The sequence below is a fragment of the Chaetodon trifascialis genome, chromosome 2 (assembly GCF_039877785.1).
Source record: "Chaetodon trifascialis isolate fChaTrf1 chromosome 2, fChaTrf1.hap1, whole genome shotgun sequence".
NCBI lineage: Eukaryota > Metazoa > Chordata > Actinopteri > Chaetodontiformes > Chaetodontidae > Chaetodon > Chaetodon trifascialis.
Window position 1 is genome coordinate 15,759,666 of NC_092057.1, and position 22,685 is coordinate 15,782,350.

Genomic DNA, 22,685 nt, shown 5'->3' on the forward strand with positions numbered 1-22,685 from the left:
ACTTAAATGTTTGGTGAAGAAGACAGTATAATGCTATCAGCTAAAGCCACCATGATGTTACACAATGCATGGAAGAGATGGGAATGGGTGTTGAGTGCAGCTTTAGATGCATGCTTACAACACAAGTCATACACAGCCCTGTTAGGTTTGAAAGGTGCTTTCTCACTTAAAAGGTACACTGCATTGAGCTTAGAGAGTCCTGAAAGTCAGGTGAGACTGATCGTGGAGGTCCTGTCTAGAGTGTCTTGATCACAGATGCAGCACTTTCCTCTGAGGTCCTACAGAGCTGACAGGCGCTCCTCAAGCTGAGTTGAACTTTGTGGCAAGCGAAAGTTAATTGCTGTGATTAGCAGAGTCACGGCACAGCATTAAGGTCCTGGGTTCTAATCCATTGACTGGCTCAAGTCTTGTTGTCTCTGGGTGCTCTGGACTCTTGTAGGGGTGAATGTAGGAGTAAATGTGTTTGTCTGTCTTGGCCTTGTAATGACTGTTGACCTGTCCAAGGTGTACCCCACCAGTTCCTCAGTGTATGTTGGAACAGCCTCCAGCCCCCCATAACCCTGAGTAAGACATGGTTTAATTGAAGGACTAAATAGTAAAGTGTGAAAATTATCTCTATCGTAGAGTATCTTTTGCCAAAGAAGCCGACGGTTGAGTTTGCACAATTACAGAAGACCCGATGGAGAACTTGCTGCAAGCGAAGAACTTTTCACCTCACTGACTACTAGTTTGGGTAATCAGTTCCCATTTTTTCTTTCTGTCAGTTATCATTCCCCAATCAAGTGATTTCTGAAGACGCTACAGCAGCGAGTGCATCACATCTGCTTATGTGTTTGTGCTTGTGTTGCCGTTGTGACACTGGCCACAGAATCACAGCAGTCAGCGGCTTGCTAAAACCCTAATATAACCAACAGCTACCACACCCTCGCTCAGAGAGAGCCACTGCTGGAGCTCTTCAAGTGCCCTCCAGGCCAGAGGCTCTCATGTTGGGTCAGGTTTTGCTGAAGTAAACAAGTCTGTGAGTACAGGGCATATTTCAGCCAGCATGCACAATGTTGTGGTTTGATTTTCTTTCCCTGGAGGTCTGGAGAATTACTGCTGCTGTTCTCGCCAAACTTGACTGCACTGCTACAGTTAGAGGTTTAAGCCCCTTTGGGAACTCACACACTAATTACTCAGGCACCAGGATGCTGTATCTTTGCTGTAGGTTTGTCATCAGCTGCAACCACTGCAAAGATCAGAAAGCAGTGCAAAGATTGTGATCAGAACAGGGAGCACAAGCTGCAGCAACAAAGCTGTGAGCTCACAGAGAAACACAACAGATGGCATAGTTTTCTTCCATTTGCTGAATATTCGTAATGCTTCATGGATCAGCTTGTTTCCTTTTTGACCGTGAATGCATTTGCCTCACTGTTTCATCACACAACTCTGATAATAATACTCCAACTCACTCTGCTCATGTAGCTATAAAAGCCAAGCTCATGTAAAGACGACACAGTGTTGTCCTGTCGGGCTCTTTGTATTGCGCCCTTTGAACAGTTGCGTCACCTTGTGCACAGATTTTACAACAAGCCCTCTGCCTTTCGGTTCAGCCTGCAGGTATTAAGAATATTTACTCTGCACTATTGACTCAAGGCTGCTCTCTAACTGAAGTACTCCTCGCTGTTTACAATGTGGCCTTACATTTGGAGAAGCAAGGTGTGTGCCTGTTTGCCTTTGTACTTTGACAGACAAATGTCTGGTGAAGTCAAAGTTAGGTAAAACATATGGTTAGATGTCGCTTCAGCAATGAACGTCATGAATGACCGTTGCTCACAGGTAAAGTAAGGTTAGCCTGTGTGTGTGTGACTGTCGTAGCTGCCGTGATCTGACTCGTTCTGTTTAAGCTTTAAATGTGATCTGCATTCTGCACATGCCCTGTGTGGTTTTCTTGGCAGGCTGTGTTTTGTGCCAGATGTCTGGGAGGGCAGCAGCGTGGTGCTGCTGATGCAGGTTTCCACTTGATACTCTGCATATGCCTGTGAATGTCTGTGTGTACATGATTGAGTACCGCAAGTGCGGTTGGGGTGAGCAAATGAGTGAGTACATTTAAGGGCCCTGCTCGAAGCCGCCTGCAGGACACTGTTGGGTCGTCATTGAGCGTCTGTGGCTGACTGATTGTTTGCCGTGTGTCTGGCACAGTTGGCTCCAGTGTGTCCTTATCAGCAGCTCCGACTGGCTTTTGAGCCACACGCAGAGGGCCACAAACTGACAACGCCAGTGCAAGGCAAAGCAGGAGAGCGCCAGCCACAGTGCTAGTGCTGGCTAGTTTGTTTTGTTTGTGTATTTTGTGATGTTTTTGTATGAGAACAGAAGCCACTTACTACTTATTATGAGTGACTTATACTAGAAAACACATGGATACTGTCTGATCATAGGTTCTAGTCTTTGTGTTTGGTTCAAATGCCCCATTTAAGCCATGTTCTAGTTCCTGTTGGCTGTAGTTCTTGGTTAAAATGTATAGACTAAATTTATGCTGTATATCAGAGTAAATTAGAATATATTAAATTGGCATGATGTTAAATTGCATTCTAGCTGCTCTAATCAATATTTTTTACTATATATTAACAGTAGATCAAGTGATCATATGTAATGTGAAAGACATTGCTAGTAGAGGTGAACCCAGAGAGAATTATCACTCACACTGCAGTTCCCAGCAGCTCTAGAGTGTTGTAGCATCTTTCAGCTCATTGTTTCGGTGTTAGGACCCACGACTTTACTGTTCTGGTTCACTCTCACTGTTGTCATCAACCGAATTTGCTGTCTTGGCAGCTGTACAGCAAAAACGCTCTGATAAAACTATGGACTGTATGCTACCTGCTCAGCAACACACAGACAGTGTTAGCGAGTAGCTGGTGAACGTAGTGGAGCATTTAGATGCCAAAGCCAGGTGTTTTTCTCAGGCGTTGGTGGTAAGAAGGCAATTGTTAACACTGTAACAACTTTATATGATGATGATTTGCCAGTATTGTACCAAGGAATGCTGCTTTAAGTATATTTTTTGCTCTTCTCTCTCTGGTTTATACCACGTATACCATTATGTCGAGTACCTTTTTTTGACAAGTAAAGGCCATTTGCTATCACCAGTGATAACTGTAATTTCACCAGCTGGACATTAGAGGTTACCCACTGCTGTGTTACACTTGCGGTCATACAGTGTTATGTATATTACTCCCGCTTCATGTGGTTTTGGGCGTGAGCCAACCAGCCCTCAGTCAGCAGTAACAGGTGGCTCCCTGCAGGCCGCAGACGGTTTCCAGCCTTTACATCAGGACGGTTGGCCTCTGAGCACAGGTTTACTCATATTCAACAACAACAATAACAAGTGTGTGTCACCAGCTGGACATGCACATGTGTGCCTGTCCCCCGTCTCTTTCTCTCTGCTATTATCTCCATTTCTGTCTCCATCTTTCTCAGCCCGTTGTTTTGTCGCTGTCATGTTCATCTCCAGCAACAAGTGTGTCACCAGCTGGGTGCCCACACATGTGCCACCTCTCTCTCTCTCTCTCTCTCTCTCTCTCTCTCTCTCTCTCTCTCTCTCTCTCTCTCTCTCTCTCTCTCTCTCTCTCTCTCTCTCTCTCTCTCCATCTTCATCCCTTATTCTTTATCTCTGTTTGTTTTCATTCCAGTGTTATGGGACTAGTGGCGGCTCCAGATTACATGTTTCTAGTGCTCAGATGGCAGGTTGTATTTAAAGTGGGACCAATATAGACCAGGCAGGACTAGATCAACTCAGCAAACCTATCCACCCTCTTCATTCATGCAGCAGTGTTTACCTTTAGAAGTCAAAGGCTACAGCTGAACCTTGAACCCCGTCGAACCCTTTTTTTTTACCATCTAGTCCCACTGGCCTGTGTGGACACTGGCAGTGCCTTGATGTATGTGTTTTCACCCCCTCTATAGAAATTAGAACAAGATTTTAGATGCAGTGCAGTCAAGAAACCTTGTGTGTCAGTCTGCTTTCAGTGTTCATATTGCTTGATTTATTTGATTATTTTAAGTCATGTGAGGAAGCTAGAAAGAGGAAGTGATGGATTTTTCAGAAGGCTTGCGGTGGTAATGTTGGTTAACACAAAGCGCGTCCTGTATGACATGCAACGATTGAAATTTGCCTTGAGGTGGTTTGGGAGGCACGCTGAGATGGTTTCCCATTGCATTTTGTACGCCAGAAGTAAGTTGGATGCAGATTTTGGCTGCAAATCCAAGTCTCATGATGTCATGGATGGTAAATCATGATATTCATTTGTTGCTGTTTAAGTCTGTGGTTAAGCGTCTCTTTGTGTTTTGCTGCTTGGAACTGTGACTTTATCTGCAACCTAAAAAGTCAAAAGGTCAAAAGCTCTCAGAAGCTTGAAATTAAATCAGATGAAATTGAATTTGAGCCATCCGTCCACATGCTGCTTCTATTTTCTGCACCTCCGCTCATCTTGCCTTTTCCCCTGCTATTAGCTTTTCCTCTCCTCCCTGCGTCTTGTGGCACAGTTTGTTCATCTTCCATAGAAATGATTTAGTGATGCCAAGCGGTCAATTTACTCAGCCTCATTTGCACTAGTCCCGTGGTTTTCAGAGGAAGTGCACATTTTCTCCAGCACCCCCTGCCAGAAAACACAAGTGGATAATTTATGGTGCTTCGGCGGGTTCTGCTGAGAACCCCCTTGCGTGAGGCAAATGTCACGGCTGCTCCGTACGCTGTTTCCCTTTTTCTTTTTAAAGTCCTGAAGGGCTCATTTGATAGAACATTAGTGGCTGAACTCACTCCAGAGGCTCTTTTTTTAAAACCACTGTCTTTCCCCTTGGAGCCTTGTCTCGGCAGCTGTGTTGCACTTTGGCATTTCACGACATCTCTTGGGTGCTGAACTTAGCAAAACCTCCAGCAGTGGAGCAGTGCTCTCAGGATCAGAGGGCAACATACTGAAATGTTACTCGGTCCACTTTAGCTCATGCAACCTCAAAAGCATCATCAGTCAAAAGATTCCCCTCCGTGCTTAGTGTGTTCATTTTATGCTATTTTTGTCATCTGGCAGCTGAAATCAACTTTTTTCCTTCAAAATCAGAAACAGAAACATTTTAGTCACTAAGCAAAATAAATGTAAAGATTTTTTCTTGCTGAGACTGATGCATGAATCTGTCTGCACCCATTCAATGAGGCCCGATCCACATCAGTGCAGTACTTTCCAGATCAATGTCATTTATCAGTGACATTCAGTCAGTCGCATCAGAGTCAGCCCTCCACACACATTATACAGGTCATCTGCAAACACAATGTGATCAGTGCAAACGATCTCCTGCGCTCCAATTTTCCCGCACTTTCTGTGGGGTTGAACTAGTTCATCCCTCAAGAAAAAGAGCAGAGAGTTCATGCAGAGTAGGGAGCCGTTGCAGCTGCAGCCGGGGGGCCGGTTTCACTGACTCTTAGGTGAGATGAGGACAATCAATAGCATTGGCAAGATTGTAGGCAGGCACTCTCCTGTTTTGTAAAGCTGTCACGTTGGTGGTTTGAAAGAACATCGTTGTGCTGTGGCTGAAATTACAGGCCTCACGCATCACACGTGTGTTTCTACACGCTTTAGGATAATGTGTGTGTGTGTGTGTGTGTGTGTGTGTGTGTGTGTGTGTGTGTGTGTGTGTGTGTGTATTTGTCTTTTATCTGCCTTTGCATGTATGTTTCTGTATATAAGAGTCCTTTCATGCCAAGTATGCTTGACCAGTTGAGATTGACGTAATTCGGCCTTGACAGCTGAAAATGCAGGTCACTCTTCTTCCAGATGAACTGCGGTGCAGTGTTGTCGGAGTGAGAACGTAATCTTAACCTGCTACGGGAAATGACCCCAAAACACAGTGTGACATTTGATATTCAGCTGATGAAGCCTAGTTTCAGCTCTGCTTACTAAAAGCTGCTCCTGACTCTTGTTTTCGAGCCCCGGTTGCTAAACAATAACCAGATTTTTTTTAAATGCACCTAATTAAACTCTGCTGTTGTGAGTCAGATAATGCTGTTTCACATGAGGACACGAGTGTGTGTGAGGTAATGCTGAAACCACCAGGAGTGACACGCACGTCTGTGTTGTGCACTGATCAACAGGATCATCGGCTTCGCTTGCAACAAAGTCATAAAACGTCCCGTCTTCCTTTCCCACAGGATGACGCACGGCAGTTTAAGTGTCACCTGTATCTGTGACAACCAAACCAGAAACGTGGGAATCACGACAGAAAGAAAGAAACTGGAAGTTATATAGCATGAGCTCTTGGAAAACCGGAAACTTCCTTTTGTGGTGTGAAATCGAAGAAAAGTTTCTTTTGTCTCTGCGAAGGTGACCCAAATGATCGAAAGTATCCATGGGAAAATGTGTGTTTGTTCACTGTTGAACTAGTAAAGCCTGATAAAGAATCAGGAAGCTCTGCCCTGATGTAATGTCCTTCAGCAAGGCATGAATCCTGACGACTCATCCAGACTGATGTGAAAGAAAGCGAGGAACTATTCCCCACCAGTGGCCATGTTTTCCTACCCTCCCCACTCTCAGGCTCCTCCACTGAAGAGTTGGCTGAGCTCCAATCTGAATATCACCTTAATACGCTCAAGACTGCAACAGTTCCATTTCGAAAGATTAGCGCTTGCCGTTTCGGAGCGGGCACGGAAACACTTTTTCATTTCTTTGATTGGATCACATTTTTCCCTGCAGTAAGTGGAGAGACCTGCTCAGCCTGCTTGCCTGTGAGTGATTTTAATCTGGCAGGACGGAGGATGGACGTTTGTGTTATTTTTCTCTCCAGAGGTGAAAGTGCTGCAACCGCAGGGATGTAACGTGGTGTCATTTTGAAAGTTCCCTTGACTTCCTGTCTTTGGGGTGCTAATCAGAGTTGAGCAGTCACACCACAGCAGCTAAAAAACACACTTGATGGGTGATGTTATTTTCATTGATGCAGATGTGGGGGTTGCCCTGAAATATTAATGATAGGATCCACATTAGGCCCCAGGATTAATCTGTTTAGATGATGGGAATCAAATCCCTGCTGTCATAATCTTCTTGAGAACACACGCATACACAATATTTTTTGTGTGTGTGTGTGTGGGGGGGTGCGTGTCAGTGTTTTTGAATGTGTGTGCTATTGTGCTCATGTGTTTTCTAATAGGTTTCATTCCAAAAACACAGATGTGTTGAAAGTTTGTCTGAAAATTGATTTGTCTGTAATTGATTGAACCGTATTTTCAAAATAAGATGATTGTGAGGGAAATCTACTGCTATATTCAAGCAATAGGCTTTTTTATTTCCAAGGTGGCTTATACTACACCGCCGGGCCACAGCTTTATTGTTTTGGTTCAGTCTCACCTCTTGCATAGTGTCATTTTCAGCCATAGGGGCTGCTTTCAGCAAAAAGCTCTGAAAGTCCACTGAGCACAACCTGCTCAGCTCCAGACAGCAGACAGACACAGTTAGCAACTAACTGGTGGACACAGTGGAGCATTTAGCAGCTAAAGGCAAGGTATTTCCCAAAGGAGCTGGTAGAGACCGAAACAGAGCTAAAAGGAGATAAAGACTTGGTTTTTGTAGTTTCATCTTTGCTGAATGAGTAAATAAGCAACTGTCAAGAAGGTCTTAAAAGATGTTAACATGACAGTATTCACAGCTCGTATCACTGAACCCAAGTGGCCAGAGAAATCAATGAATGCAGGTTCTAAAGGACCAACTGATGTGATTTTCTCTTGTGCTTGTTGTTATTTTGCAAGAGCAGCCAAAAAATGATGACTTTGACAGAAAGGCCAAGCTGGGCTAGAAACAGTGTACTATTTCTAAACAAATGTGTTTTGTTTTTGTTTTTTTTGAAAGGAAGTCCTTGTGAAATATTTTTTAGGAGAAACCAGTGAGTAGCTAGTAGCGGACAGGGTCAGTATCTTCACCACAGACCCAAAACAAAGTCAGGAGCACAGAATCTGCCTGAGGGTCAGTAAACTGCATCTTTAGCACTGCGGCTTCAATGATGGCACAACAGTCTGAAACAGAAACGCCCTGAACGGCAATTACAGCCGAAAACCGAAAACCCTGCTGACCCACCACTGTCAGATACCCGCAACAGGCTGGTTGCCACAGCAACCTTGCCACTAGGGACGGAGGAATGTCTGGCTTGGGTTCAGAATCAGCGGTGCTCCGGGACTCTGTGCGTCCTGTCACGGGGGGTGCTCCACTTTAACAAAACAGGCCCACATGGGCATAAAACACAAAGCCCAGACTCCATTCGCACAACACTAATGGAGCATCCCATGTGGTGACTTGATTGGGTGGGGGGGGTGGGGGTGGGGGGGCAGTTTGACGAGGGGACGTTTAGCGTCAGAGGTGTTTTTGTGCTCCGTCTGGAATGTGTTGACTGTTACAGGAGCGCCGAGATGAAATAAAGGCATGAATATTGGATGTGTTGAACACTGGCCTGCCAGAGGAGTCATTGCATGGAAACAGTGTCATGGCCTATTTTCAGGCTCACTGTGCTGATTCTGCCACAGATTTCCATCAGTGGTTTGAAATTTCCACCAGGAAGTTAAAGTGAACTCACAGTCAGTTAACTCCATGATGAGGTGAAGAGTCAAGACCAGATCCAATGAGGGTAATGTGCACGTCTCTTCTAATGATACTGTATGTCCCTGCAGTAGATCCGCACTAAACATCAGGGTTTTGATGAATCGGCTCTTAAAGGTTTGCACTGGTGAAACATCCTAAAAAATCTTTCTTAAGTGGGACACAAGTTAGGGTGGACCAGATGGAGAAAACATAATTAAAGTGTTCAGGAAAAAAATTATCAAAGTGCACTGGCAGACCAAAAAAAATTAAAAAAAAAAAACTGCAAAATAAAGTGTTCTTAATGGCCGACTCATTTATATTGTCTAACAGTGAGATGGTGCAGATGGTACGATTGAGCCAGGAGATGTTTGAGTTTCCATTCGCTTTTCTATATTTTGAGGTTATTATGACAGCTGCACAGAAGATACCAATGTCTGACTGTGAACCGAGGAGAGGATGAAGGTTTATAGTGTACGTTTGTATTAACCAGTGCACAGAAAACCAAAGGCAGACATGAGATCAATGCTTCTGCTGGATGCTGCTCGGCCAGTTAACTCTCTCATCAAATGGAACTGATCGTGTGATGAACTGACTACAGACAAACTTAAAAACAAGTGGATGACGATGCGAACAGGCAGTGCAAATCAAGACGTCTGTACTGGTCACAGCTTTAATTACATAAGCCAGCAGGTAAAGGTGACTGTGCCTCCTGGGAGGTTAACAGCCTTATTAAGATTATGAGCAGCAATGCATTCAGTATGGCCGGCTGTTCCCCTCTGCAGCCTCAGTTTGAATTAATATCACATGTGTGCAACAGTTACAAACCCTTCATCAACACGTCCAGACTGTCCCGACACTTTGTGTCATGATCTTCATTCTGAGAAATCTTGAGAGGACTTTGTTGAACATTTGATTTATGAGCCGCTGCGTGATGAGGAACATTTGCTTTGAAGGGAACTGGAAACGTAAAACCATACAGCACTTTACATGATGTAACAGCCAGCTGCGTGTGTGTGTGACAGTGTGTGTGTATGTGTATGTGGGCTTGCATAAGAGCAGGTTTGCATATACTGTATTGTGTCTGTGGGTTCATCAGATGACCAGAGTCTGGACATGAGGATTAGCCACACACACATTCTCTCTCTCTCTCCCAGTCACACCAAGCAGCCAATCACAGCACAGGCTGCAAGCTAGCCAGACAGCCAATCCTGACTCAGCGTGTTGGGTAGCCAGCCTATCCCGATCCAGCTTCATAGAGCGCATTGAGGACGATTCAGATTGACACCCGAGGAGCCTGTCTAATCTGTGATTAACTCGTCTGCCTCGTTCTTCCTCTCTTTATTCCCACTCTTCCTGTCTATCTTAATGTTCCCACGTTTTTACTCTTTCATCCTTCTGTCACCACTAATCCCTGGCTCTCTCTCCTCCCCTCTACTCTAATATGTCTCGCCATCATCTCTCCCCATCTTTTCATTTTTTTTGAGAAATATCATTACAGTTAAAGGAGGTCATTTTCTTCACTTTGAAGATGCCTCTGAGTATAATGTTGTTGATGTTTTTTTCTTTGCCAGTGGAGTTCTTTAAGTTCTTCAAAGGCACAACCTGTAACATTACAGTATTAAAATGTTGAAAAATGACAAGGCCTGCTGTATTTATTTTGTTGAATTATGTCCTTAAATTAGTCCAAATGTTTACAGCAATGTTAAAACTGACATTACAAATTATAAAACGAACATTAATCCGAATAGCCTTTTTGGTTTGGTGCTTTCCCGTCTCAGGAAATCTGTGGATTGAGTTTCTTTCTATTTAACAAATGACATTTCTCAGTGTCACATTGTTTCCTCTCTCAACTCTTCTCTCTCCTCTTCTCTTCCAGGCCTTCAAGGAGGAGTTGGAGAGTCTGATCCAGGAGCAGCAGCGGAAGGGGAACAACCCCACCGGCCTGTTGGCCCTCAGACAGATCGCTGACTTCTTCATGGCCAGCTCGGTGGCCGGCTTCAGCACCTCCCCCCTCAGTGAGTACTCACAGCGCTGTGGCTCATTACCCCGGGCAACCAGACACTAACATTCAGCACAACATGCCACCCTTGCCCAGGGTACAGCCGCTTTGAACTGCGCTGAGAAACAAAGCCTCGGCATGTGAAGAGAGGAGATACATATTCAAACATGAGGTTTGTGCACTTCGGGGCATAAATACCCCGAGACGACCCAACCCCAGACTCCGGAAGAGCTGTGCATATTTCTCTGGGGTTTGATCCTTTGTGAGTTCTGTCCAGGAGTCCATATGTGAAGTCTGCTTCCAATCACGGTGCTGGAATGCACGACTAATGCTGAATTACACGTCAAAGGCACTATGGCAGTTCACTTTAGCTCCTTCCTTAAAATATACCCATAATGAGTAAGTGTAAGGAGGCGTTGGCAGTGAACAAAGTATTAAAGCTTGCAGTGTTGTTTACATCACCTCAGTGTGGAATTTAGGGCTCGCGGAGCCAGATGTGTCAGATGCATCATTAGATAGAACGACAGATGTTGGATTATGGTCCTGTGTGGCTGATAGAAGTGTACAGTGTGTGTCCTCTAACACGCAGCTGAAGTCACAAAGTCACTTTGTTCCTGTAGACTTGAATGCAAACTTGATCTGCAACCAATGTGCAAGCTGCATTCTCTTTAATGTATTTTCCCTTTGATTTAACGCTGATCATGCCATTATTGTTCAGGTCTGGGGATGGTCACTCCCATCAACGACATGTACGGAGTGGAGTCCACCACGATGGTGAAAGGCGAGAAGCTGACGCGCTGTAAACTGGCCAGCCTCTACAGACTGGTGGACCTGTTCAGCTGGGCCCACTTCGCCAACTCCTACATCACAGTAAGACGCTGCAGCCAAGAGCACGCCTAGATCCCTGTTTCACGACACAGTGCACTAGATTTACTTGACTTTTGCCTCGTCTTAGGGTCGAGTCAGTAAAGAGCAAGACCACATCCTCATCATCCCCAGAGGACTGTCATTCGCTGAGGCGTCCGCATCAAACCTGGTAAGACAAATGAGAAGCCGACATAGTTATTGAGTTATATACCCAGCTGCACTAGGCAACTTCCCTTCATCAAAAACAGAACTGTAACAGATGAAATATTCTGAGTAAGGAGATGGATTTCTTTAAATATGATCGACAGTTCTGTTTTATTTAAGGGTTTCTGCAGATTTGGAAATAAAAGACAAAATAAGACACACAACAAAGAGATTATTTAGAAGTGGTTTGACTTTAGCAAGCCCTTGGTCAGAGTGACACAAATGAAATAGGTTGTAAATGTCTGTCAGTGTCCAAGTGCGTTCGTCCTTCACTGGACAGGGCTAATGCTCTTCCACTTTGCTTAATCAACCGTTTACTTCCTTCAATTTACTTCCTTGAATTGTACGAATGGGATAAAATAGTAATTGGACCTCATTTCAGTGTTTTTGAGCTTCACAAAAGACGGCGCGCCTCCCTTTCTCTCTCTGTTTGTCGTGCTCTCCGTCGCTGGCTCTGCTCATATTGACACGAGTCTGACCAGAGCGTTCCTTCTCTCAGTCGGCTGCGTCCCCGTTTCAAGTCAGCAAATATTGTGGTTCTGGCTGTTTGTCCGTGTAGTTTCGGTTCAAAGAGTGCACATGTCGTCACGGTGCTGGGCATGCCGTGTCAATAGACGTGTGCTATAATCTGTTGGCAGCTCCGTTTCCTTTTAACTCCCTCTAATTCAGTTTCTATTTCTATCCGTTTGTCTGTGTCTCTGTTTTCCTCTTTCTCGTGCTCTAGTTTCTCCCTCTGGTCTCCATCCAAGTCTTTATATTTGCTCATTCCAATGTATAAACTAATGAGCTTCTCTCAGTGTTAAAAAGAAGATTTAACACCCTGTAACAGAGTTTATGGCCTAAATTGTTTTATAGACAAACTGAATGGCCTGAATAAAATAATGCTTGGGTGATCAGACAGGTGGATGCTTCAGTTTTGATCTACAAAAAGCCCTTTAATGTTATCTTTTCCTTTAAATACTTTTTTTTTTGGTGTCAACCACAACATATGAGTTTTGCATAACTTTGCCTCCATAATAAAACACCAGTCTGTATGTTTGCATGTGCTTTTGAGTATTTCCATGTATATATTTGTTGTCCTTTATTGTAATCCATAAAATCTTACATATGGAAAACATGAACCGACACTAAAAATATACCAACTTACAGAGTAGTAATACATTCTTGGAATGCTTTTCATCTTATGGTGGATGTGGTTTGTTTGATATTCAGGACGCATATTTATTTGCACCTACCAAACTAACCCCCCCCACCCAATAATTTGCTTTTTATGTTTTGTGACACTGCAAACAGTTTACTAATAGTCACTCAGCACTTGAACGATATCGTCTTTTTCTGTTCTCTGCTTTGTCATAACTCTCTCGTACTTTATCTTCAACACCTGTGCAAACACAACCACACACACACCTGTGTAATAGGGCTGCAGGTGTGTGTTGACAGCTGGATGTAGTAGCTGTACTGCTGACAGGTGGATTTCACTGTTTGACCTGCCAGTGTGGTTGGAGATTTGCAATGAAACTCATCTGAAGTTTAGTTCCAGCTGCTTTCTGCTGGTGCCTGATAGCCAAGAGAGTGAAGAGGGGATTTTTAATAAAAAAAAAAAATCTGCCACTCATTGCCAGTCCAGATTGGTTTACAACTGTGTTGGGTACAAAATCGCAAAGTCAGTTTATTAACTGAGCTGCTTTTGCAGAATGATCTTTCACAATCTATTCTCAAGAGAAATAAAGTGATGTGCATGTGATGTGTTACTTGGAAAACAATTCAAAATTTGACCTGGCTAGTTAAAATTTATTCTGATGCAGATTAAAATGCAGACGATATGATATCTGCTGAAGAGAAGCCACGACCTAAAATACAAAGAAAGTTGATATTAGTTCATGTATTTGTTCATCACTTCTTCTCCTAACGACCTGAGTTAGATTAATCAGAGAACAGACACAGTGGTTCTATTACCCTGTCGAATAAATAAATAAATGGATTGTCTGTGTAACATCTGGATCAACATTACAACCCCAAAAAGATGTAGTGGCTGCAGTTAGCAGCCTCAAAATAAGACCAGATGCTGCCCTCTTCTTCCAGCATGATACTGTAGTTAATCTTATTTTAATGCCTCACACAGGAAGCTCACCTGTCATAACTCACTAACTGCATGCCAAAACAAAACAGTATGTTTTAGGAGATAAAAGACTGCAGCACAGCTTTGTGATATTAGCTCATATTGGTTAGCTTAGCATTTACTGACAAAATCATCTTTGCCATCTATAGCAAAAAGATTCAAGTGAAAGAATGACTGACTGTGTGCCACAGAAAAAAAAAGGCCAGCTACTGAAAACAGTATCCAAATGTGTGATCTAAAGTATTGTTAAGATAATACAAAAGCCAGTCAAAGACAGTATTTAAGCAGCTCATGATGAAACTTTTTGCCAACAGCTACTTCCTAGAAAACAGCGGGTTAAAATGTCAGCTCAAGTCATCATTTAAAGTATTTTTAGTTTGGACCGCATCCATCTTTGCTGTGGTTGTCTGTATGAGAGCGATGCCCACAGCTCTGCAGCTGATGGGAGACACAACAAAATTAAGTTGTCTGGCACTTTCTAATTGCCCTGACTGCATTTTTTCACTCTGTTGTGTTTTGATGCCAGCCTGTCGCTGCCGTCCCTCCTCCTCCTTCTTCTCCTTTCAGCCTGTTTTCATCCTGTGATCTCCGTGGTTACACATGGTTGAGTTCAAGTGTTCAGAGAGGTGAGCAGATTGACGAAGAGGAAGTCATCCAGAATAAAGAGTGCAAGAGGTGGTGCAGGGGTCAGCTGGGTGGAGGCTGCGTAGCGTCGGAGAGTTCAGTTGACTTTGGTCAGTTTCCATCTGCCTCTCCCTCTCAATCTCTCTGCTTGAACTCTGAGATGAAGGTGGGGTCATTTGAGTTCGTAGAGTTTGGTTCATCCGACTGTTTTTGGCTGTAGGTAACATTCATCGTCCAGTTTAGAGTTCGGTTAATGATACGATAGAGATCGACCTCGCATCGGGAGGTCGGAAGATTAAAGGCAGGCTGTTCAATTTGCTTAACTTGAATTATCTTTGAAGAAATTCAGGTTCAAGTTTCAGCTGCTCGCACTTCTTCTTCAGGGCCAACTCTCCTCTGCGGACTTCTAATCATCTGCTTTCTAACCAGCCGAGCCACATTTCAAAGTCTTTCTGACACGTCCTTTGACATCTTTTTATAATTAGAAGTGCTGCGTTGGTATGAAGGGGCTTTCAGTGGCGGACCGGCTTTGACTGACAGGCTGCTGCAGTCTGAAGGACGTGACAGGGTGAACTGATACTGTACCGGACATGTGATGAGCGAACCCATCGATGCACCATTCGCTTGGCAGCTGGCTGTGTGTGCAGACAAAGATGGCGGTAGTTAGTCACGCTCGGCTGGTGCCATTCACTTCCCTCTGGTGGGTGAAAGATCAATAGACAGTCATCCATCCAGACATCCCTATGGCTGTTTAAAAGGCAGAACACCATGTATTAGGATTTTCAGGCTGAGTTGCCCCACCAGCAAGCTGTGGACTCCACCCTGGTGTTTTAATTCGTCAATAATTGTCTATCAGTGCCAATGCAACACCTGAGTGTCTGTTCTAATACCAAAACATGTGTTACTCTGCTGAAATAAGGAATGTTCCACACTTGTTTGTATGTGAAGCCAAACACACTGATGCAGCAGTTTATGATGCTGTTAATGACCACGCAAAAACACAGAAGAGAATTAATGCAAAGTCATGGTATGCAATTTAAATGTTTGTATTATGATTATCACTGATAACCCAGAGAAAGGAGCCTTAGGTCTTAAAAGACCTCCACTGATGTGCCTTTTCTCCTTATTTTACCAGAGATGTTTGGATGCACCAGTTACTCCTAATGCAGCTGTCTGGCTTGTCATTGCTTTGCAGCAGCCCTTCCCTGATGTACTCCTGCTTAATAACTTACTCCTGGAATACAGTTTTTCTCAAGGAAGGAGCAAAGTGCAGCAGAACTGAGACACACGAGTAAAAAATGAGAGCTTGTACATATTCAGCCGACTCCAGCCGAACTGGGTGTATTTCATTATGCTCAGAATGGATGATGGATGCCCTTTCTGGTGTGATAACACACGGTCAGGCTTTGCATCATGAAACGGAAATGTGAGCCTGTAGGTTCTGGTTTATATCACAGGACATGTGGTTACAGTGATGGCAATTTGTAGAAGCTCTGCAGGCAAAGCCGGTGCTTGCCGTTGGTTTTGTAGCGAGGGCTGATCTGCAGTTGGCCCTCTCTTCCTTCAGGTTTAAACCTCACTCCCTTTGCCCGGTTGTCTTGTCTCTATTCTCTCTTTTCCTCTGCTTACCCAACTCTCTTCCCTCCTGGTCTCTACGTCTATCATTCCCTCCATTGCTCGTCTCCCAGTCTTGTAATCTAATAACTACTAACTGCCTGGTAATGAAGTTGTCATAGTAAAGAGCATCATGTCCACTCCCTTACTATATTTGGTTTCCTGGTAAGGCTCCAATTCATTTCCTGGAGGGGAGGAATCATTGATAATGCGATTTCTGTCGGCATGCTCATTGATTTGGACTCGTGTTCATGCCTTCTTAGTTAATGTTGACAGTTTATCAGCCCTGTTTGTGTCTATCTGGTCATGTGTCAGTCTCCGGATGCACTTTAGTGTCTGAGCATTTTTGATGGCACTGATCTGGGCATGGTTATTTTTACAGTATGTATCCCCCTGCTCTCCTCCAGCCTCATCATATTCCCTCTTCTCAGGAGAGCCGTCGAGATGATGCTGCTGTCAAGTTTTCAAAAAGCTTGTTTAGTCTGTGCTTTGCACCAGTTAAGAAGTAGAGAAAGGTTTGGGGTAAAAATGATCAGCGCTTTACATCCATCAGCTCCAGTTTCATGAAGCATCCACTGACTCTCCTCTCCTTGTCCCGGCAGGTGAAGGTTAACATCATCGGGGATGTGATCGAACAGGGCTCCACCAACCTGAGGATCGACCCCGTGGGGTTCAGCCCGCACGCTGCCATCTACTCCATGCGTCCAGATATCCGCTGTGTCGTACATGTGCACACTCCTGCCACCGCTGCTGTAAGTTCACTTTACACTACGAGGGTTTCATCCCCGCCCTGCAAGCAAATGACCGACGAGCCTCCTGATCAACCTGCAGAACATCCAAAGCTTGTTTTGACGGAGATAATCAGGCACTGGATTTTGAGTTGAGTTCAGGGAGGTTTGGAAATGTGAATGGTGTAATTAAATCACACCTCAGCTGACAAAGGATAATTATCTGTAAATAGGTGCTGTTATCAAAAGTGTTTGTGATGTGCAGCAAAGAGGCTCGTCTCTGCAGTCTTTAGAGAAGGAGTTCTGAGTTACTCCTCCTGTCAAAGCTTCTTATCTCCCATATGTCTCTACTGTCTTCTTTTCACCTTCCTCTTGCTTTAGGTGTCATCTATGAAGTGTGGCATCCTGCCCATTTCCCAGGAAGCACTGATCCTGGGTGATATCGCCTACTACAACTATCAGGGCAGCCTGGACGACCAGGAGGAGCGCAGAGAGCTGCAGAAGGCCCTGGGGCCTACGGCGAAGGTAGGACGGCCAAGAAAAACTAGCATTGAGAAAGGTCTTCCAGCTGGACAGTCCCCATCGTTCTGTTAGAGAGTTTAGAAACCCTGGTGCGCCTGTTGATGCATGGACATGATATCTTGAAAGGTATTTTTAACTTGCTTAAGGAAGGGCTGTTTGTATTCTTTGTTCTTGCAGTCAAGAAAGAGAAATGGACTAATTATCAGGGTGTGGTGTATTTCCAATAGGAAACAGTAGCAAGACAGTCAGGCCAGCACGTCCTGTTGAAATATGAGGGGTGTTTCCTACCTTCTGGGCCTTCTTATTTCTGTGCCTGCGTTTGCTTCCCAGTATGAGCGCACTCTTGCTCTTGGCTCCTTTTGAAATGATCACAGATCAACAAAATTTAAATTGGCAAAAATTCAGGCAATTCAAGGGAATTTCCACCACCGGTCTGTTTCCAGGTCCTGCTGTCATCATCCAGTGGCCCAACCCTTGTTAATGCATGGAATCAGAAATATTTTGGTGACTACTTGTTAATTACAGGGCGCACTGTCACATAATTGTAGATTCACAATGAAAGCAGGTTAGACCAGTGGACCTCTACAGACTGTGTGATCTGATTCTTCTTCTGTTCCTGGTTGCTGTGTGTGTTCCAGGTTTTGGTGCTGAGGAATCATGGCGTGGTTGCTCTCGGGGAGACCATTGAAGAGGCCTTTCACTACATCTACAATGCCCAGTATGCCTGCGAAATCCAGGTACGCACACACACCAACTCACACAGACTGGCTAGCTGCTGCTGTTTTGGGTATCCAGCAAATTCCAGCTCCACTCAGCTTCCCCTGCACAGGCATTAGACCAGCAGGGCGGCAGCTTTCCCGCTAAATCTAATCTCTCCACAGCGGTTTTCACATTTCCCCGCTCTCACTATTTTAACAACACTCCATAAGTCCTAATCTCTTGCCTTGTGGAAAATGTTGGCTAAACAGCCTTAGAGCCTGGCCGTTAGTGGTTTGACGACGGGAGCAGCAAGCTGATGTGTTGTTGTTGATGTCGGTCCAAAGCAGCATTTAGAGAAGGGTGGTGTTCTTCCTTTTAGATACTGAGCCAGTAAGTAATACTGAGCCAGTCAGGCAAGAGAAATTATTGGCTGATTAATGGAGTAATGAGTAATGGATAAACAGCTGAAATAGTTAGCTAAATTAATGGATGAGCCATCGAAATAGTTAGCTTAAAGTTGCAGTCAGCAATACGAATCCACACTTCACCAAAACTTAACATCAACAGTTTGACTGTAAGAAAAAAATACATATTACAATAACACATAGACATTTTTGGGGAGCGCTAACATCAGCAGACGTACAGTTATCTGGCGTTTCAACGACATGTCGTCACCTCTGTTGCAGAGCGATGGCACAATAGTGTTGTGTGTGGTGTTCTGTGGTGTTTTGCTGTTGGATTCTTGCGTGTCTTGGTGTTCACTTGTGTGGAGGATTTTAGAGATGTTGTTGTGGCCTTGGATGTAATAGGCATACCAAATCTCCTGATTGACTCTCCCTGGTCAAGCAAAAGAAAACATTAATCCATCCTGCAAAGCCCAGCTTAATTTCTATAAATAAATCCCCCAAACATGTAAATCTGTGGTGCTGCGGTGGCTTTAGATTGAGGGGTATCTCATTGTGGTTTTGGTAAATTACGTCTTTCTCCTGCACGGAAACTGGTCAGGAAGCATTTTCATTTTAGGTGGACCATCCAAAGCCACAGATGTTTGGTGTTTTGTGTTGCCTAAGCCATCAGTCAGTCGAGGCTCACATGCCTACTTTTACCATTTGTCCCATGTGATTTTAGGTGAATGCAATCTCATGTGCTGGCGGCGTGGACAACCTGATAGTGCTGGACCAGGAGAAGTACAAATCCCGAGTGCACGCCTTGTCCTCGGCGGAAGCTGTCAACATGGCCGGCCAGTACAAGTGGAAGATGGGCGAGCTGGAGTTTGAGTCTCTGATGAGGATGCTGGACAACCTGGTGAGTCCATAGACATGAGAGTGATAAGATCTGTACATTAAGCACAATCACAGCGGTATCGTGAGGCCTCAGGCTCATTAAATGACTAGGCATGGACACGCAATCCTCTTTTTTACTTAATTTCTGTGTGTTTTCTTTGTACAAATTAGCTCAGAGGCAAATATTATGCTTACATGTAGACAAGGGTACTTAAAAGATTTATTTTTCTTTCTGCAATCTGAGCAGATTGTGGACTGGTGACAGGTTGTTTTCCTCCAAAACCAGTCCTTAAACTGGTAATATGTGTAATAAATGACAAAACCTAGAAGCGTTTCATAAATGATTTACATTTGCACTGATGTGTGCTGGACGGGACTGGGTGGGGTGAACAGAGTTAGAAAAGAGCGGCCCCTCCAGAAACCTAAATTGTATTAATAGAAAATGCATTGAAAACAGCTGGATGCTGCTGAAAGGACAAAAGTTATTTGGTAAGTACGGTGTGGACACATTTTAAGGAAGGAGAGATGAATGTAAACACAGACATCTGGGGGAAGACGGTGAGGCAGAAATGCATTTTGAAGAGGCTGCTTTGTTGTTGGTCAGTGTACTTACTCTCTGTCTGTCTGAGCTTCCCCCCCTGCGTCACTCTACACCCCGCACTCTTCATCTTCCTCACCTCTGTGTCCCCCCTGCCACCCTTCTCTTCTCTCACACCTCATAAAGACAGCCTTTGTGTCAGATAAGCTCTTGGTTTCAGTACAAGATCCAGACACAGTGATGAGGGTGAAGAAAATAAACTAGTTAGCAACCAGCATACAAATGCAAAGAACGTCTTGATGGGAATGTGTAAAAATTGTGGGAATATGAAGCAGGACATTGCTGGAAAGGAGCACGGCAGCCCAGCTGACTATTTCTGAATAGAAAAAAGGGGTTTGAGTCAAGTTGAAAGTTCAACAGCCGTGGATGAATAGAAAAGGACCAAACGGAAGAGAACGGAACTTCATTGTCAAGCCAAGCGTGGAAAAAAGCCTGAAAAACATCAGGATCAAGTGAGAGTTCAGCAAAGGGGGGGAGGGGGCGGTGGCAGTGTGAGAGAGGAGGGGGATGAGGGGAGCGAGAGAGAGGGGCAAGAGAGAAGGGGTCAGACAGGAAGTGTCTCTCTGACTCTGTCCTCTGTGCTGCCAGAAACCCTGCGGTCACAACACTGTTTCTCTCTTTCTTTTCCATTCGACTAAATGTGAAACTGGCAGCTCGACCAGCATTACAGGAAGGAGAAGTCACAGAATAAATACTAATTTCTACTCTGCATTTGGTTCAGTTCAATCTCTGCTGGTGTAAAAATGACACACTGAATCAGAACCTTATATGTGTGTAATGACGTGAGCGATGATGTAGGATCATGTAATGATCCTCGTGGGGTAAACAGGATGCCACAGCAGTGCAAGGAGTGGATGGAGGAGGAGGAGCCGAGTGGGGACAACATAAACGTGAATTAGCCTCCCGAGGCCACGAGGTGGTCTTGTTTCCTGGCCATTGCACATGAAACTAAACAAACCAAATAACTTCAGATCACAGAAAACAAACTGTATGTGTGATCTTGCTGCAGGGCTACAGGACAGGTTACGCCTACAGGCACCCCATCGTGAGAGATAAGCCGAGGCACAAGAGTGACGTGGAGATCCCCGCCACGGTCACGGCGTTCACGTTCGTGGAGGACGTGGACGGAGGTGCCACGCGGCTGCCCTTCAAGTTCCTGCAGCAGCGGCAGCAGAGGGAGAAGACGCGCTGGCTCAACTCGCCCAACAGCTACACCAAGGTCAGCGTGGAGGGTGGAGACGAGCGCTACAACAGCCGGACAACCACGGTGAGCACAGTGTGTGTGTGTGTGTGTGTGTGTGTGTGTGTGTGTGCCAGCCAGACTTGTCATTGAGTTCATTTTCAGTGAACTGGAGTTGTTTCCCAGTGTTTTAAAACCTGATACTATATCGCCATCTAGAGGCTGAAGGGAGAACTACATTGATTTTGCTTCTGTTGCACTGAATCAGAATCTGCAGTCCAGGCTTCCTGATGATAAGTATTTAGACTAGATCCAGGACATAATAGATAATAGATGTGTTCCTGTAATATATAGCAGTAAATATAAAAGGGAACCTTCATCGTTTTCATAATAAATGACAATTAAATTATTACAGTTGAGTCTTGTTTGATTGTACCTGGTTTTAAACATTGTTTTTAATGCACTGTATGTGTAAATAGGGTTACATGCAATAGCCACAGTAGAGTTTCACATACTTTTACAGTGGTGTGCCGCTGTCATTTTGAGCACACAGTTTTGATCTCACCTGTTTTCACCTGCTTTCTATAGTGGATGAAGGCGGAGGAGACGGGAACCCCGATCCGGATCGAGGACCCCAATCAGTTTGTCCCTCTCAACACGGACCCCAGTGAGGTGCTGCTGAAGAGGAACAAAGTGAGTCTCAGTCTTTCCTCTCCATCTCTGTGAAGGATTGTTAGATGTCAAGTCGCAGCATCATTTGATGCTGTTGTTTAGAGTGACAGCAGAAGCCTGAAGCTGATGTTACATCAAGGTGATGAGTCTCTAAAAGCTAAAGACTGTAATTAGCTGAATGATTGTTCTTGACTGAAACAGCAGAACGGTTGAATCAAAACTGAACTGAGATATTTTGTGCTTCTGTTTGAAAAAGCAATTAAAGGTTAAGATAGAAGTGTTACACCCGAGGAGATGACTGGATGAACATGTGATTAGGGATTAAAGACATCTGTAGAAGCTTTAACTCTCCACTCTTTTACATTTGAGCTCTGAATTGTTTTGACCAAAGCTTGAAATCGTTCAAAGTCACACTTGATGGTGATATCATCATACGGTTTGTCCTACTGCAGATCAGAGAGCAGAACCGGTTTGATGTGATGACATCAGGACCACGCTCTCAGCACCTTGCAGGCATCCCTGATGATGTACCGCGACGGGTGAGAACGTCCTCTCTCTCATGTTCAGGTCTTAAGAAAAAGAAACCTAAATTCACTTGGTTCGCCAGCCTTCCAGCCTGACGGTGTTCTGTTTGAACACTGGTGCCAGACAGTGGGCGACCCAGGAATATTCGTAAGAAGTAATGATAGAAATTTGAAGAAAACTCAATTTTACATTTTCGTGGTGAATTTTTACCTGTTTTAAATTTCATAATGCACATCAGCTACAGCATAAACAGTGGCTGCTTTTCCTTTTTCTCCATGCTCAGAGTCAGAGACATTTCCTTTTCAGGATTTTGGAAAATGCACCAAAAAGGTGGTCCAGCATGTCTGTTTATTTGCGTGCTGTGGTTTATTGCAGGATGCACAGTCTGTTGAACCACTGGGGCTCCCTGCTGCACTGAGGGAACAATACAAGCTTCCCTAATTGCTGGTTTATTAAGCAGTAT

General features: G+C 44.4%; 1 protein-coding gene across 9 annotated transcripts in view; it reads left to right on the forward strand.

Annotated features, from left to right (window-relative positions):
• add3a (adducin 3 (gamma) a) overlaps positions 1-22,685 on the forward strand; it is a 94,108-nt gene that overhangs the window by 61,939 nt on the left and 9,484 nt on the right. For all 9 annotated transcript variants that reach the window (XM_070988029.1, XM_070988057.1, XM_070988074.1 and 6 more), the window contains 10 exons: positions 10,465-10,603; positions 11,306-11,457; positions 11,543-11,623; positions 16,618-16,767; positions 17,125-17,268; positions 17,904-18,002; positions 19,093-19,269; positions 20,855-21,112; positions 21,614-21,718; positions 22,150-22,236. In XM_070988029.1, coding sequence (XP_070844130.1) covers positions 10,465-10,603; positions 11,306-11,457; positions 11,543-11,623; positions 16,618-16,767; positions 17,125-17,268; positions 17,904-18,002; positions 19,093-19,269; positions 20,855-21,112; positions 21,614-21,718; positions 22,150-22,236 — 1,392 coding nt within the window. The remainder of the gene's footprint in view (positions 1-10,464; positions 10,604-11,305; positions 11,458-11,542; positions 11,624-16,617; positions 16,768-17,124; positions 17,269-17,903; positions 18,003-19,092; positions 19,270-20,854; positions 21,113-21,613; positions 21,719-22,149; positions 22,237-22,685) is intronic.